Source organism: Mesoplodon densirostris, chromosome 8, assembly GCF_025265405.1.
Source record: "Mesoplodon densirostris isolate mMesDen1 chromosome 8, mMesDen1 primary haplotype, whole genome shotgun sequence".
Taxonomy (NCBI): Eukaryota; Metazoa; Chordata; class Mammalia; order Artiodactyla; family Ziphiidae; genus Mesoplodon; species Mesoplodon densirostris.
In genome coordinates, this window is record NC_082668.1 from 34078665 (window position 1) to 34096603 (window position 17939).

The 17939-nt window shown below is 35.7% G+C and overlaps 1 protein-coding gene across 2 annotated transcripts in view; it reads left to right on the forward strand.

Moving 5' to 3' along the window:
• ICA1L (islet cell autoantigen 1 like) overlaps positions 1-17939 on the forward strand; it is a 73109-nt gene that overhangs the window by 20915 nt on the left and 34255 nt on the right. For both annotated transcript variants that reach the window (XM_060107061.1, XM_060107062.1), the window contains exons 2-7: positions 6419-6587; positions 8983-9055; positions 12444-12567; positions 13725-13923; positions 15680-15805; positions 17247-17345. In XM_060107061.1, the coding sequence (XP_059963044.1) occupies positions 6419-6587; positions 8983-9055; positions 12444-12567; positions 13725-13923; positions 15680-15805; positions 17247-17345 (790 nt within the window). The remainder of the gene's footprint in view (positions 1-6418; positions 6588-8982; positions 9056-12443; positions 12568-13724; positions 13924-15679; positions 15806-17246; positions 17346-17939) is intronic.

Below are 17939 nucleotides of genomic sequence, written 5' to 3' on the forward strand. Positions count from 1 at the left end.
TAGTATAAGCTTTTCACTCTAACTCTATATCGAATAAATTTTCTCTGTGTAATTGTTTTATATTCTCTCAGTTATGATTAAGATTTTTAAATTTCTTTTATTGGTCTCTCATTTTATGGAAGTCTCCATCCCTTTTGAACTAGATAACAGAAATAGAAAGTTGAACTAGATAACCTCTAAGTTTCTTTTCAATTTCTTTCAACTATGGGATTTAAGTATCTATTATATATAGAACATATTTCTCATTAACCTATTATTCTTATTATGGTTAATCCATAGCACAATACTAAGAGCCTAGTACAAATTTGATTCACCTTCCTCAAACCTTCAAATTTTACCACGTTTCTGCTTTCTTTCTTGAAGTTCTCCTGTCTTCTCACTGCTTAACTATCTTCATATAGTTAGCTCCCAAATCACCATTTCCAATTTAAAAATTAAAATGAAAAAGTATAAAATAGGGCTTCCCTGGTGGCGCAGTGGTTGAGAATCCGCCTGCTGATGCAGGGGATACGGGTTCGTGCCCCGGTCTGGGAAGATCCCACATGCCGCGGAGCGGCTAGGCCCGTGAGCCATGGCAGCTGAGCCTGTGCGTCCGGAGCCTGTGCTCCGCAGTGGGAGAGGCCACAACAGTGAGAGGCCCGCATACCACCCCCCAGAAAAATAAGATGGCATGTTAAGTTCTGCTCCAAATTCATAGTAATCATAAAAAAAAACAAACCCCAGAAAGTTTATCTTGGCTAGATAATAAAATAAACATGGACTAGAAACAAAATAGAAAGACAGAGAGGTGAGTGGACTGAAACAGACGTCTTGAGCTCTCAGTATAGAAGTAGGTCCTGGCTTCTGGGAGTTCAGGTTCTGCAGGTTGGTAGAAATTAAAAGTGTTTCACACGCAATGCTCTTTCAACACCCTGAATAGATCAGTAGTATTTCAGATACCACTATATCAGGGTCCCTAAAATATCAGTATATGAAGGTGAAGTGGAGGCAACTAGATTATAGATCTAGTGATCTATAATCACTAGATAAGGAGGAATAACCAGAGAGAGGAAAAAGGAAAAGTAAAGATTTTATACTCAAAATAAGCTTACAGAATTCAACCAACAAAATCAATATTTGGAAAATGAATTTACTCCAGATAAAAAGTCTAAGAATTCTATATATTTAGGGTGCCAAGGAGACAAATTATGGAATGATGTCATTAAAAAGGATAAAAAATTAGGAGAATATTAAGAAGAACCAATTAGAAAACTTGGAAATTAAGAAAGAAAGAAACAGTCACTGGATTAAAAAAAAAACAAAACCTCAATAGGTATGATGAACTCTAGACTGAACAGAGTTGAAGAGAATTCATAAACTGGAAGATTGTACTGAAGAACTTATCCAAAATATAGGACAAACATATTTAAAAATGAGCCATTAAGACATACAAAGAATAACACCCAATAGAAGATTCAGATAAAAAGAAGAAATTATGGCTGAAAAGGAATATTTGAAGGGATTACAGCTTAGAATTTTCTAGAACTGAAGGAAGACATGAACCTCCATAATGAAAATACACTCTACTTAAATACATTTTAGAGAACCTCAGGTCATCACAGATAAAAACTCTTTTCTAAAAGATTCAAAGAGAAAAAGGAGGGACAGTAGGAGCCCAGACTTCTCATTGACTGCAGTAGACGACCTAAGGTATTAGGGCTTCTATCCTCAAACAGTTAAGGAACACTAAGGAATGTTATATAATGGAAACAACAAAACAGACACATACATAGAACTTAAAAACAAAGGACTGGGGACTTCCCTGGTGGCCCAGTGGATCTATACTTTTATATACAATTAAACTATCATTTATGAATGAAGGCAAAATAGAGTGTCATAGATACCAGAGAATTTCTACCCACCGGATTCTTTAGCATTGACAGGATTTATTTAGGATAAGACCTAAATAAATGGAGATACATACTATGTTCATGAAGTGGAAGACTCAATATTATTAAGATGCCAGTCCTTCACAGATTGATCTGTAGATTCAGTGCCATCCCAATCTAAATTCCAGAACTCTACAGCTCAATACTTAAAAAAAAAAAAGACAAACAAACCAATTTAAAAGTGGGCAAAAGACTTACAAACACAACAATGGAGGATATACAAAAGGCCAGTTGGCATGTGAAAAAGTGTTCATTATCAGTTGTCAGGAAAATACACATTAAAGCTGTAAAGAAATACCACTACACAACTAGAATGGATAAAACTAAAAAGTCTGCCAACATTAAGTGTTATTGAGGTTGTGGAACAATTATAACTCTCATACATTGCTAATGGGAATGTAAAACAGCAATTTTTTATAAAGTGTACATCAATCCTTTGATAGAGAAAAATCCATTTCTAGGTTTTATTGAAGAGTAGTGAAGACATTTGTCCACAAAAGACTTGTATAGGCATATTCATAGCAGATTTATTTACAATAGTGAAAAATTAAAGCATACTGTTAACACTCATACAATGGATTACTGTTCAGCGATAAAAAAGAACAAACTAGGAAAGGAAAAACTAAGGTGAAAAAAAATCAACATTTATTATTTATGTTAGGCTAGGCATTGGCTGGAAAGGGATACAAGAGAACTTTCTGGGGAGTTGGAAATGTTCTATACCATAATACCTATTTGTCAAAAGTATACAGCTAGAAATTGTACATTTCAATGTATGTAAATATTATCAAAAATAACTAATAACGATGATGATAATGATTATGGAGTAAGGTGGTAGGGAATAGGTGAAGGTATAAATGACACAGAAATGACAGAATATTGGGATGATTGAGCTATCATTTTATTGTTGTCTGCATATGTTAAACTATATATAACTTTTGAAGAAATTAAGAAAGAAAAATGTCTTATGTTTACCCAGACATTTACCAGTTCCAGTCATCTTCATTCTTTCCTATAGATAAAGTACTGTTGTAATTTCCCTTCAGCCTTTAGAATTTGTTAGCATTTCTAAAAGTCCCCTGGCCATGAATTTTCTCAGTTCTTTATCTGAAAATGGCTTTATTTTGATTTCAGTTTTAAAGGACAGTTTCAGTAGAGAATTATGAGTTGATAGTTTTTCTTTCTTTCATTCAACACCTTAAATATGTCCTTCCATTGTAGTCTGGCTTTTGTTGTTTTAGTTGAGAGCTTCCATCTTATTTATATTTTTGTTCCCGTTTGTGTAATATACCATTTTTCTCTGCTTTCAAGATAGATTTTCTCTTTATCTTTGAATTGAAGCAGTTGGTCTATGATGTGCCTATTTGTGGTTTTCCTTGTGTTTATCAGCCTATAAGTTAATGTCATTTATAAAATTTAGGATGTTTTATTCAGATATTTTTCATTCCCCTTCTATTCCTCCTCTCCTTCAGGGTCTTTTTTTCTCTTCTCTGTTCTTCAGATTAGGTAATTTTAATTGATTCAGCTTCAGCTTCACTTCTTGTATCTCCCATCTTCAGTTTATTGTTAAGAGTATCCAGTCAGTTTTTAATTGCATTTATTGAACTTTGCAACTTGAAACTTTCACTTGTTTTCTTTTGATATTTTCTGTCTATTCATTTATTGTGCACATATCCTACTTTTAAGTCTTTTACATGTTTATAATAGCTGGTCTAAAGTGCTTGTCTGATAATTGTAATATCTGAGAAATCTTTGGAATCTATTTTACTGACTTTTTTTCATGGAGTATGGGTCACATTTTCCTGTTTCTTTGCATGTCTAGTGTTTTTTGGTTGGATACTTGACTTTTTAAATGATGGATTTTAGAGACTCTGAATTCTGTTTTGCTTCTCTGAAAAATAATTTTTACTCTAGAAGGCAGTTAACTTGACTGAATTCAAATTCCAGACTCTTTGTCTCCACTGTAGCGGTAGCAGTTGAAATCTTTACTTCAGTTTCTAGCTGCTGATTTTCTGCGAGGACCCCTAGGGTCCCCTCCTTCACCTCATGATTAGTTTAGTGGACAGCACAGGTCTTGGGAGCTCTTTGTGTACAGATTTCAGAGAGCATCTCCTCTTTGGCTCCCTCCCTTCCATGATATTCTTCCTAAATTTCTGGTAGTTCTCCAGCCTTGAGCTCTGTCATCTGATGTCAAGCCAGTAAGACTTGGCTTTCTACTCAACCTACCCCCAGTGGCAAGCAGATTAAGCAGTGCCCTCCGCCAAAAAATGCAAATGTACAAATCTCACCTTTTGCAGATTTACTCACCCAGTCACTATCCTCCCCTTGCCAGGGAATGTGTGTTCTCTGCAGGCAGGATAGATTTCAGAGAGGAAAGGGAGGACTAAGTTCATTGCTCTCAAATCCAATCAGATAAGTTACTCTTCCTTGCGTATGAAGGAGCTAGTGAGGGAGTGGAGAGAGGCCAGGAGTATACTGTTCAAGCTACATCAGCAAGTGAGTTGAGGTAGGGAAGAGATGTTCTCTTCTGATACTCCTAAGAAGTTTGTTCTCTTAACTGATTGGACCTAAGCCTACGTCAGCTTAGTAGAAGAGATCAGCAGTTTGTTATACAGTTGGACTGACCCTCATGCTGATAACAGTCTGGAGGGGAAATCTAATTGAAAACCATCAAAAGCAAGCAAAAGCAGACAGAAATTGGAGGGGAAAGATAAACTGCAAGTTTTCCCGCAAGACTTTGTGTCAGATGGTATAATGCTTACATCAAATCTATTACCCCCCTGTACTATTTTCTATCCCAAATTATGTCCAACCCAGTTACCAGCATAGCACATGAGAGGTACTGCAGGTAAATGATAATTAATCTATACTGTCCAGGAATCCAGGAGGATATCCAAAGGAGAATATCCAGCAAATATCTGGAAGAGTGGCCATTTGTGGACTTTACATTTTGTCTTTGTTCTATATAATGCTTTTTATTTAAACCTACTTTGTCTGAGATTAATGTGGCTACCCCTGCTTTCATTTTCTTTCTACTATATTTACCTGGTATATCTTTTTTTATATAAATTTATTTTATATTTATTTTTGGCTGCACTGGGTCTTTGTTGCTGCATGCGGGCTTTCTCTAGTTGCAGTGAGCTGGGGCTACTCTTCATTGCAGTGCACAGGCTTCTCATTGCAGTGGCCTCTCCTGTTGCGGAGCACGGGTTCTAGGTGCGCGGGCTTCAGTAGTTGTGGCGCACGGGCTTAGTTGCTCCATGGCACGTGGGATCTTCCTGGTCCAGGGATCAAACCCGTGTCCCCTGCATTGACAGGCGTATTCTTAACCACTGAGCCACCAGGGAAGTCCCTACCTGGTATATCTTAACCCATAATTCTTTATCATTTTGTTTTAAGCGGATCCCAAATAGCATATAATTGTATATACTATTTTATTTTTTATGATTTGAGATTCTTTGTATTTAAGAGGAAGTTTGCTTTTATTATAGTAAATAATATAATTGTTCTTATTCTGTCATCTTAGTTTACACAGTTTGTTATGTTGCCTTACTCCTGTTTTTCCAGTCTTCTTTTGCTAGTTTTTCTCGTTCTCTTGTTTTGCTCCTAATAACTTAGAAATTAGACATCCTATTTTTATTTGATTAGTAATTTCAAGATAAAAAGAAAGTGAACTTCTGTTTCTTTACCAACATTAAGAATACATTGATTATCTATAGATTCCCCTGGAAATGAGTCACATATTTTAGTACCTCCCTTTGTTCCTACCTCCCACCGTTTATTGGAATAGTCTGAGCTTTTAAAACTATTATTATTATTTCTTTTTTTTACATTTCATTAATGAACACTTTTCACATTTGCATTTCCTTAATGTAGCCATGTTAACCATGTTAAGAACAATTACTTAGACATTAATTTTTAAGTTTACAAAAGGTTACAATTTTCATCTCTATTTCTTTTATAACATATCTCCCTTATACTTAAGATCTTTATTTTTGTTAATTTATTGGATACTAAAGTATCTGAATCTTTGCATATCTGAGGGTATATATTAAATGTGTATTCTTCTGACATAGCAGTTAATCCATAGGAAATATTCCTAAGGAAATGACAGCAGGATGCAAAGATGTGTGTACAAGTTCATTTTTCAGTATTATTACAAAAGCAAAAATCAGAAACTAATAAGAGTCTACACATAGAGATTGGTCAAACAAAATAAAATTATTTCCAGCCATTACTGCAAAATCATAACAGTTTTATCACTTTGTCACCTAATTAATGTATCATTAATCTTTTTGCCTGTTACTTGTGCAAGTTATAATTAAAACATAAATTTAGACCATACAAAGTAAACATTAGCATGTTTAGCTGTCAACATTAATATTCTATTTAGTATCTTTCAGTTTTTCAATTAGATTAAATATTGGCTAAATAGATATTTATTATTGAAAATATTTTTTAAGAAATTTAATTTTAGTTATTTCTTGTAGTCACTCCATGGATTTTTTTGGGCAACCCAGACCAGAAGATAACCAGTCAGTAGTCAGCAGAATGCAAAAGAAATACTGGAAAACCAAACAGGTCTTTATCAAAGCAACCGGGAAAAAGGAGGATGAGCACGTAGTGGCATCTGATGCTGAACTGGATGCTAAACTTGAGGTAAATTTTAGGATTCTGTGTACCGCATATAACTTGTTATTATCTAGGACGACTAAGGGGACTATGACAAGCTTTCATACTGAAGAACTTATCGGGATAAATGCAAAATTTGATAATAGAATAATTGTATCCATTTGTCAATCAGATCTTCTGGATAGGAGATCATAATTCTCACAGATTGAGGGTTGGCAGAACTGGTGTTCATAAATTAGATAAATCATGAACTAAGTAATTTCTCTGGCACAAGTATTGTAATTTTTATGCTGTGTTAATGAATTAATTATGTTTCTAATTGGGACCATATACTCATTATGTATCATGTCATAATATTTTGTACTATTTTAACTGAAGTCTATACCTCACTGCAATACATTAACTGAAATCAAATAGTGAGTGAGAATTTTACAAGTTGGAGTTTTTGTTTCTATTATTAAGGGGTGGAGTTAATTGAAGTATGTCATATGCATGTTTGGTTCTGTTTTTCATTTTAAATAAAAGGACTAATTACCAGGAAACAACTTTAAACATATAGGTGTCTTATGCTTTTAAGTAATTAAGCTAAGTAGAAGGAAGGTCTCATGTACATTAATGAAAAAAAAATCTAGATTTTTAAATGCAGATTTGCTAATTCCATGTATATATACTAATGTAACTTTTATAAACATTTCCAGGCAGGAGTTCTGTTATGCTTGGAATGTAGTAATCTGTTGGGATTCTTAAATATTCTTAAATATTTTTAAATAGAGGTCTGATTAAATAGGTCTTAATCTACTAAGTAATTTTATTCTGCAGAAAATAAACTTTTGTAATTGCCCTAACAAATATGGAAATAGAAATTACTTCTATTTAACAAGCTTTTTGTGTTGAAAAGTACTATTTGTGTTGAAAAGTATTCTTCTTAGGATTCAGTGACAAATGTGGAAAAAAATCAAGGGACTTTATTATAAGTAATATGTTTTAGCACCAGGGGAACTCTTCACTGTTGCTACATATAGTCCCACAGATGTATATTTTTTTGTATTGTTTCACATCATTAGGTAATGTGTGGGTGACATTTTATATTCAGTGTAATTCTTGTCCATTAGACAAATATTTGGAATCAACCAAGAACTTTCTCCCACAATTGTACTAATTTTTTTAAGAATGAGAAATAGTTTCATTTCAAGTATACATACAAGTATGCATACTTAAATTATCATGTTGTATACTTTAAATATATTACAGTTTTGTTTGTCAAATTATACCTCACTAAAACTGAAAAAGATTTTTATTATAACAGTGAGAAGCAATAGTATGTAAATCTTTCAAGTACCCATGGGAAAAAGATCATAATCACTTCATCATAACAGAACTATCATTTTTGTATTCTTTTCTAATCCCCTTCCATATGGATTTAAAGCAGCTTTTTAAATTGCCAAATCCGTATACCAAGTGTAATCCAAACATACTTAAACTTTTGTGGAAATTTGATGGTTGCTCCTCCACTTAGATTTTAGTGTCTATTATCAGTCTTCCTTTGGTCTGATCAAACATCAAAATAACAACAAAACTACATCAGAGATAGATCTTTCAGGCTTAATGGTGATATTGGAAGTTCATTTGATATTCAAAGGATTAGGGCCTAATATTATACCACAGTACCAAGGTCTTTTTGAACTAAAGTCTCATAGCAACTCTTCAGGGAAGGACTTTGTGAGTCTTCTTTAGGCTGCACCCTAAAACCCATGCTGGCTTGCTTCTCTGGGAAAACCCAAATGTATAGATATGTGTGAAGAGTTACTTCATGTGTATGTGTCCTGATCTCAAATTTTCACTTGCTTGCTTTGAAATGGGAGCCTATTGGGTATTTTATTTTTTTTGTTAGCTATTAGCAGCAGTGATAATGAAGGGATTAATATTCATGGAAAATTCTAAACAAAAATAATCGAAAAGTAATTTATTTTTGATGTTGTAACACATTATTTAATTTTTATGGTAAACTCACTGACCTGTTTTGCTTAGACCAATATTGGAGAGAAGTCAGACTCCGAGTTAGTTAGTGTTTTCTAAGGCTATCTATACTCTTTTCATCTGTGGTAAGCAATGTTTGATGTAGTTTATATTAGATTTACCTTTTTGCTATTTAGATAGTTTGGAGCTGAGGGGAGGATAAATTCCACAGTTATAAATTTTTATTAGTTCCCATGTATTTATCACCATTTCTTCCAACCCTCATGGGGGAAATCTAAATGTGCTTTTTCTACACCTGAAATAAAACCAAAACTGAAGTATATCACAGTCAAGGAAAATAGACATAATACTTATAAGAAAATGTTTTGCTTTTGAAGTGCTTTTTAAATATTTTATATTTGTTTATGGTTCTTTACATTGTCCTAATAAAATTTATATTTCAAAGGTTTTTCACTCCATTCAAGAGACATGCACTGAACTTCTGAAGATAGTTGAGAAATATCAGCTAAAACTCAATGGTATGAAATCATAGATATCTATCTGACAATTCCCATTTAAAATAAATATTCATTTGCATTTTTTACAATGAAAGATTTAATGTAAAAATAGTAGTTTATTGAATTATTTTGTGGACAGTTTCTAATGACAAAAATGAGTATTTACAGTGACCTGTTCTCAAACCCCCCAGTATCCTCAGTTCATCAGATCCTCTGACAGATTCATTTCGCTGAGTTGAGTTCTCCTTCCCAGAGTCTCAGCTGGATTTGCTTCCATCATTTAAAAGCTCTCTTTCTCCACCCCTACTTGCTCTAGCAGCTGCCATCCCATTCCTCTGCTCCTTTCACAGGGAATTTCGACATAATTATCAGTAGGCACAGTGTCCATTCCTTTCCTTCCACTTTCTCTCGTACTCACCCCAGTCAGGTTTTCACTCCCACCACTCCATCAGATTGCTCTTGTCATAGTCATGAAGCAATAAATCCAGGGACCAATTCTCGGTCCGTGTCACATTATTTAACACAGTTGATTATCCTCCCCCTCCTTGAGACACTCTCTGCGCTTGGCTTCCAGGTACCACACGTCCCTGGATTTCTTTTTAATGGTCATTCCTTCTCATTATCGTGCCACTGATGGAATCTCCTCTCTTCTATTTTTTAAAATAATTATTTTATTTTATTTATGGCTGTGTTGGGTCTTCGTTGCTGCGCCCGGGCTTTCTCTAGTTGTGGCGAGCGGTGTCTACTCTTTGTTGCGGTGCGCAGGCTTCTCATTGCGGTGGCTTCTCTTGTTGCGGAGCACGGGCTCTAGGTGCGTGGGCTTCAGTAGTTGTGGCACACAGGCTCAGTAGTTGTGGTGCACGGGCTTAGTTGCTCCACGGCATGTGGGATCTTCCCAGACCAGGGCTCAAACCCGTGTCCCCTGCATTGGCAGGTGGATTCTTAACCACTGAGCCATCAGGGAGGCCCTCTCCTCTCTTGACCTCTTCTGGTTGGAACTCAATCTTTGGATCTCTTCTCCTGCCTTAATTACGGTTCCCTACTGGACATGGCCACCTCTCTGATTCTGTTACTTCTCTAATCTCATCTCCTCTTGAGCCATGTTAATCTCCTTCACAGTAGGCATATCTGCATAGTAGGCTCCCAATCTTCTTTAGGTATGTGGTCAAGTGTCATCTTTTTAGTGAGTCCTTCCCTGACCCCCATATCTAAAATGAAATACCCCTCTTTCTCATAAGTCTGTCTACTTAACAATAGAACTTAACAGTATTCAACATTCTGTATATTTTATCTGTTGTTTTTCTTACCACCACTAGAATACGCTCTCCTTAAGGACAGGAATTTGTCTGTTTATTTCTGGTCTCCTAGCCTAGAAACAATGTCTAGCATACAGTCCATACTTAATACATATTTGCTCAATGAATGGTTTTCTTGTGTAGCTGTGTAAATTGGTCTCAAAATTTTACAATCAAAGTTCATGTATTGTCCCGTTAAAGCAAGAAATCCATTATAGCATGATAATTTTTTGAGTGCCTGCCATGTGTAAAACTATGTCCTTTTCCCAAGGCAGTAGTTCGAGAAACAACTTTTTGTAACAAAATAAGAGACAAGAATAGTGTGTAATTGAATTCAGGATAGTGATACAGACATACCTCTGAATTCTCTTGGAGTGAAAGATAACTGTGTATTAGCGTGATTGGTAAAGGCAACTCCATAGATGGGAATTGAGGTAAAACGTAAAAGTTTTATAGATGTTGAATATGTGGGAAGAAAGGGAATTGGAGTCAAGGAATAAGGTTAAAGAGTGAGAACAGTCTGCATGATGGAAGTGTTTGTAATTGGGACTAGTAGGGTGATACAAGAGCAAAGGAAGATTCGAGTCAGATTGCTAAGGCCCTTAAATATTTTGCCAAGCAGTAAAAAGCCATTGCAATCATTGGAGCAAGGGAGTCCTGTGACAGAAATGTAAATGTAAAGAAACATTGGCAAGTTTGTGCATACTGCATTTTGTCCTGGAATCACCAGATCTCTTAGCATGCTGGTGGAGCATTTCAGGGTAAGGAAGAGATATACATATATAGATTTCATCATGTACTTTCTCTTCAAGATTGTGTATGACCGTGTGATTTCTTGAAGACTGTTTTATTAATAGATCTTCTGTTGAGACTAACATTGGACAATTGCAGTAGATTCCTCCATCACTATAAAGCTTTATGAGAATAACTTGGCTGGGGAAGACACGTAGGAGTAGGGTCTCTAGTTTTTGGCAGCAGGTCCCAGCACAGAACTAGGACAGATTCAGCTTCATCTCCTTCCCTCTCTGCATTGATAAAGATGAGGCTCAATGATGGTTCATGTTCAATTGATACTTGTTAATGAGGTAGTCCAAGTTCCCAGAGAGCTTTCTGGATCATCTACAAGTTAATTTTTTTTCTAGTAGTTTTCATTGAGGTATATTTTATGAAGTTTTGATTCAAAGGAAATGTGTAATCTGTACATCTTGGAAGTAATGAGAATATTAAATTAACCAGATTCCTCAAATCCAATCCACACTTAATCAGATTAATTGTTCATAGAACAGCACACGGTTTTATTAAAGATGATACTACAGAATGTGTCTCCCAGGATGGGAGACAAGAATAAGTTAAGTTTAAATAGAAAGCCAGGGGCTTCCCTGGTGGCGCAGTGGTTAAGAATCTGACTGCCAATGCAGGGGACACAGGTTTGAGCCCTGGTCCAGGAAGATCCCACATGCCGCGGAGCAGCTAAGCCCATGCACCACAACTACTGAGCCTGCGCTCTAGAGCCCGCAAGCCACAACTACTGAAGCCCGTGTGCCTAGAGCCCGTGCTCCACAACAAGAGAAGCCACTGCAATGAGAAGCCCGCGCACTGCAATGAAGAGTAGCCCCCGCTTGACGCAACTAGAGAAAGCCTGCGCACAGCAACGAAGACCCAATGCAGCCAAAAATAAATAAATTAAATAAATAAATAAATAGAAACCCCCAAATACTTTGTAAGAGGCAATGATCCTAAAATGCATCTCTGCATGTTTGAAAATGCGTCATCTGTGGTTTTGTTTTACTTTATTATTTTGGATTTTTTTTTTCACTAAAGATCAGTCTTTCCTGAAGTGAAGTCCATAGAGTCAGTGTATCAAAATCATCTGGAGTGCTTGTTTAAAAAAAAAACAAAAAAAACCAGATCCTCCAACCTGTAAAATCAGAATTTCTGGAGATGAAGCCCAGGAATTTGCATTTTAAAAATAAGTGTCTCTCCTTCCACACCCAAGTAATTCTTATGTATAGAGAATCATTGCTGTGGGAATTTTAGTAGTGTGTGTGTGTGTGTGTGTGTTTTAAACCAATGATGAAATGAAACAATGAACTATACTCTCATCTTTTCCCTAGTTATATCGGAGGAAGAAAACGAACTAGGGCTCTTTTTAAAGTTCCAAGCAGAACGGGATACAACGCAGGCTGGCAAAATGATGGATGCCACTGGCAAGGCACTCTGTTCTTCAGCCAAGCAAAGGTTTATCATGGTTTTGCATCATCCTTAAATTTGTAGTCAGTATGACAGTTTTGATGTGTGTTGTTAAATTTGCATATTTGTAAAGGTTTCTCTTCATTCCAGTAGAGGGTTAAAAGAGATGTATATTGCAATATATAGTTGTTTTGATGCCTAGCTCTTATTTATTTTGAATTTAAAATAATTATTTAAAAATTGACATTCACAGGTTGCTTAATTCCTAGAAATAGACTTTAGGCCTGTACTTAAATTTCTTAAGTGGTTTAATGTAACAGAGGCACAGAATGGCTAAAATTTAAATATGTATATATATTTTTTTCACTTTTTGGATATTATACTATCTATGAGTACATTGGAACTTTCCTCTTTTTAGGCAGAGGAAAAATCTTCTTAATTATATACTTTGCATTCATTATTTTACAACTTTTTAACATAAAGATACCTGCTGCAAAGAATCTCCTACAATTACTAAATAAAGCCAAAATCTTTGCATTTTCTAGAGAAAATTAAAAATAGACTTTATTGGACCTGTAATGACAATGTATAACTTAAGTGGCTTTATTCTGAAACACCATATTAGTGCAAAAGTCCACCTTTAAGGAGGTGACAAAGAGACAGCCAATAAAAGCCCCTCCATTGCCACTAAGTCAAAAGCAGACCAGAGGAGCTGGGTTTGACTTGTGTTTCTTAAATCCTTTTTTCTCTTGTTCTCATCCTCAGCTGCTAAGAATTTTATCCTCATTCCTTCATCTAGCATTTTATCTGCTTTTCTATACCCAGGTTTTCCCTAAATTTGTCAAAAGAAAGGCTTTCTGCTTATAGGATTATGCTTTATAATTATAGGATCTCTTTACTCAAGGAATTCTTTTCTAAATGGCAGATTTACTTGGCAGATTATTTATACATGGATAAACATCTAAAATGTTGCAAAAATGATATATTGATATTTCCTGAAACAAGAAAGGGAGAGATATAAACACATCTTTATTAACAGTTCAAAGCTAACTGTATGATCCTTATTTGCTTTCTGAGTTTCTTAGGCATCTTAATAATTTCCTGTTTATAGACTCATCTTGATAGCAAGTTCTGCTTTATGGTTGTTTTGTTTTATTTTGCTCATGGGATGTACTTGCCTCTTGTTTTTACCTCTCTGCCATTAGATTGGCTCTGTATACTCCCCTGTCTCGTCTTAAGCAAGAAGTAGCAACATTCAGTCAAAGGGCAGTATCTGATACCTTGATGACAGTCAATCGGATGGAGCAGGCACGCACAGAATATAGAGGAGCTCTGCTGTGGATGAAAGACGTGTCCCAAGAACTGGACCCAGACACCTTAAAACAAATGGAAAAGTTCCGAAAAGTATGAAAATACATCCCTTTTTTATGTTTTCTTGAAGTTCTACAGAATAATTTAATCAAGAGTATAAAACGTCAGACTATTTTTGGAAAATGTGTTATATTATAAATTCTTGGTTGCTTGGAAATCTTCAGTTAACATACAAAAGGTTGTCACACTTTTTTTTTTTTTTTACTCTTTGAGTGGCATAATAGATCTACCTTTTAAATGTTGCCTACCTGGACTTTTAGGAGTTGTTTGCAGGAGGAAAACAGTTCATTAGTCAGGAAAAAAAACTTAAGTAAAAACCCATGTAAAATGATTATTAATTATAAGTGAAGGTTATCAAATTTTTCATTCTGCCACAATACATAGTTTGACCACAAACTGTTGAAGCAACTATATGTATGAACATATATTTTGCTAAGTAAACTCCTTATTACAAATTGTATTCCCTGAATTTACCATACATGAATAGTAAAATTCACTCACTCCTTCATAAAGTGCCTATAATAAACATCCGTATTTATATTTAGTATTGATGGAGTCTTTTTACTAGCCGTTACAGGTTCTTTGCCTTAATGATTACTCCAACAGACCTGGGCAGTAGCTGGACACATGGCCTCAGGCAACCTGTTATTCTGTCCCCTTTATAATCCTTGACAATTAGAATACAATCCAAGGGAGTGGTTACACAACATTGTCAACGCACTATTGTCACTGAATTGTACAGTTTTAAAACGGTTAAGTATATGTTATGTGAATTTCACCTCAATTAAAAAAAAAGAATATGATCCACACCTCTCATCTAGACCCAAATAGCCCTGCACAGTCTGATCCCTGGTCTCTCTGCTGCCACACCTTGTACAGTACTTACTGTCTGTGCTCCAGCCCTTCCTATGCTTGAGGAAGGGATCGGCTCTACCCTATTCCTTCCTGCTCTGGAAACACTTCCCACACCCAGGACTTCTGTCCTTCTTTTTCCCTGGCTCTAGAAGGCTCTCCTCAGGGTCTTAGCAGGGCCCGCTCATCATCTTCCTATCCCAGTTCACACATCATGCATGAACTCACCAAGGGCTTCCCTGACCATCTAATCAAATGTTGTCACCCATTTCTGTTGCATTTATATGTTATCTTTGTGACTTGAGATTATGTTATATGTTTATTTTCTTTTTTTCCTGGGCCTCCTCACTCAGGGATGGTGAGGAAGCACATTGTTCACCACAGCATCCCAGGGCCTGGAACAGTGCCTGGCACATAATAGATACCTACCTCATAAGTATTTGTTGAATGAATGAATGAGTATATTTAAAGTTGAGTATTCACACTATTTGGTGATAAATGACTCATTTATAAGAAATATAATAAGCCTGTATTTAAGTTTATAAACATATCTGTATGATTCAGAACGATTATTAATGCTTCTCAACACTTTTACTATGTCCTCTTTCCATTTATTCTTCTACTATTTCTTAGGTAAATATTATCCATCAGTAGTTTTGGATGTTTGTTTTTATTTGGAATGTTTTTTTTTTTTTCTTAACTATGTACTTTCTATCTTTCATCACATAGTTTCTCAGCATAAAGATATCTGCTGGAAAGAGTCTCCTACAGTTACTAAAAATAGCCAAAATCTTTTCCATTAATTTTGAAATAATACAGGGAAAGGGAATTAGTCTTCATTACAATTTCACGTGTCTGAAAACATGTATCATAAACCTGTGTGGTATATTTATTTCTGTATTATAAGCAATAATAACTAACATTTTTGTGGTTGCAGGTACAGATCCAAGTGAGAAATAGCAAAGCTTCTTTTGACAAGTTAAAGATGGATGTTTGTCAGAAAGTGGATTTACTTGGAGCTAGTCGCTGCAATATGTTGTCTCATTCACTCGCTACCTACCAGGTACCCACCTCCATGGTCAGCATGTCCTTGCAGTAAAGATGAGTGGTGAGATTCCTTTTTAAAAGTTGTCTAAAGAGTGCAAAAAAACTGTATAATCGATCAGATTCCTTTGACTTTGCTGAAATTGCTTATTGAGTTATGACATTCAGAATCATGAATGGAAAAGACTTTTCCAGTCTTTTCAGACTGGAAAAGGCCTTAGGGTCTTTCTTTGCCTACTCCACATTATTCCCCTAGGAGAGACAGATAGACACTTACAGACTGTCTAGGGTTGAGGAGGGAAATGTGGAGAGGAGGCAAGATTCAAGGCCTATTAGCCTTGGTTCATTCAGAGCTACTCCATTTTAAACTAGTTCTGCATACAGTTTCATTTGAAGCAAATATGCTGTGGCTCCCCGAGCTCTGGAGCCTATGAGCCACAACTACTGAGCCCAAATGCCAGAGCTACTGAAGCCTACATGCCTAGAGCCCATGCTCTGCAACACTTTTCTATCATTTTATGGATGAGGAAAGTGAGAATTAAATGAGAATTAAATGGCAATGTTGGGCTTAAAAACTTAAGTTTTCTAATTCTAGGTCTTGTGTTCTTTTCATTCTGCCAAATTGCCATTCCACACCACTTTAATCTCAGAAGTCTCATTTGTGCTTACTTTATTCCAAATCATACATAAATAGCATACAATGAGTAAGTTAGATATTAACAGGTAGCAGTTAACTGATTTTATCAGGTATTTGTAAATGACAAAACAGGAGAATACTTTTTTTACATGAGAAAACAATACAAACTAAAGGAAATGGATATTCACTGCTGCTTTTAGGGAATCTACCTAATTCAGTTCAGTACTGTGGAATTCCAGAAATCAAGAGAGGATACACTTGAAAATAAAAGTATGTGACAAGACTTCCCTGGTGGCCCAGTGGTTAAGACTCTGTGCTTCCACTGCAGGGAGAATTACTTGAGTTAGCTTGATAACACATTTTTTTGACAAGTCTTTCTTGAACTCTAAATGAAAGTCCAAATTTAGTGGTACAAATTATTTTACTCCAATTAATGAAGGTTTGTATTATATGCATACCAACATTTATACATATACTTCTAATGCAATATGATATTTTGGTGCTTTTACCATTTTTCTTTTGGATTCCTCAGAAGGTGTTCTAATCTGCCAGTTTCATTCTCTTGGCTGCAATTACTCTCTAGCTGGCTCCAGTGTACATTTCAGTGCTGTATACGGATAGGCACACATACATGCAGATACAATGCCAATTCTTACGGAGAATTACTGTTTACAGTGCTTGCTGGTTCACCAAACTTGGAAATTGATTTTAGTTCCTACTTCTTATTACTTGACAACTGTTCATCTACTATAGTGAGGAAAAATAGCACTGAAAAAAGAGGAGAGGAAGGAGAACTGTAGTGTCACCTTTTCTTTTTCTGCAGAGGACACTGCTTGGATTCTGGGAGAAAACAGCTCGAATGATGTCCCAAATCCATGGGACCTGTATTGGCTTTCATCCATATGATTTTGTAGCTCTCAAGGTACATTTCTTTCAATGGTCTTTTCTTAGATTTATTACACTTCATTTGGATAATAACTTTGAAACTACTTTTTGCTAAGCCTAATTTCAACTTTACAAAACACTGGGAAACATTTTTCTACACTCTTTCAGCCATTTTTCTGAAGTTCCCTGATTCCAGATTCTACCAGCAGCACTAAACAAATACGTGGAAATACTGCTGGTGGGCTCAAGATATTTGTAGGGTGGGGGGAAGGGGGAATAAAAGAAAGAGAAAGTGAAAAGGAAATTAAAATACAAAAGAGAGAAAAGGTTATGGAAATGAAAAACTTAAGAGGAACAAGTGATGGAAAGTGGTAATGTGTTTTCAAAAATGACCACGTTACCCACCTGACAATTTTAGGAGTTAAAGAATCTCCTTGCTTTACTTTTACACTCATGTCATAGATGTGATTCATGACACAAAAATTATGCCAGTTTTGGTCATTATGTATGTGTGGTTGCCTCTGAAGAGACTACTGTATTAGGTCAGCTCTTTCTGTAACACCTACGTGAAAATGTACCCTTCCTGTCAACCTTCTGTGCATATGGCTTATCCAGCAGAGATGCACTGTGT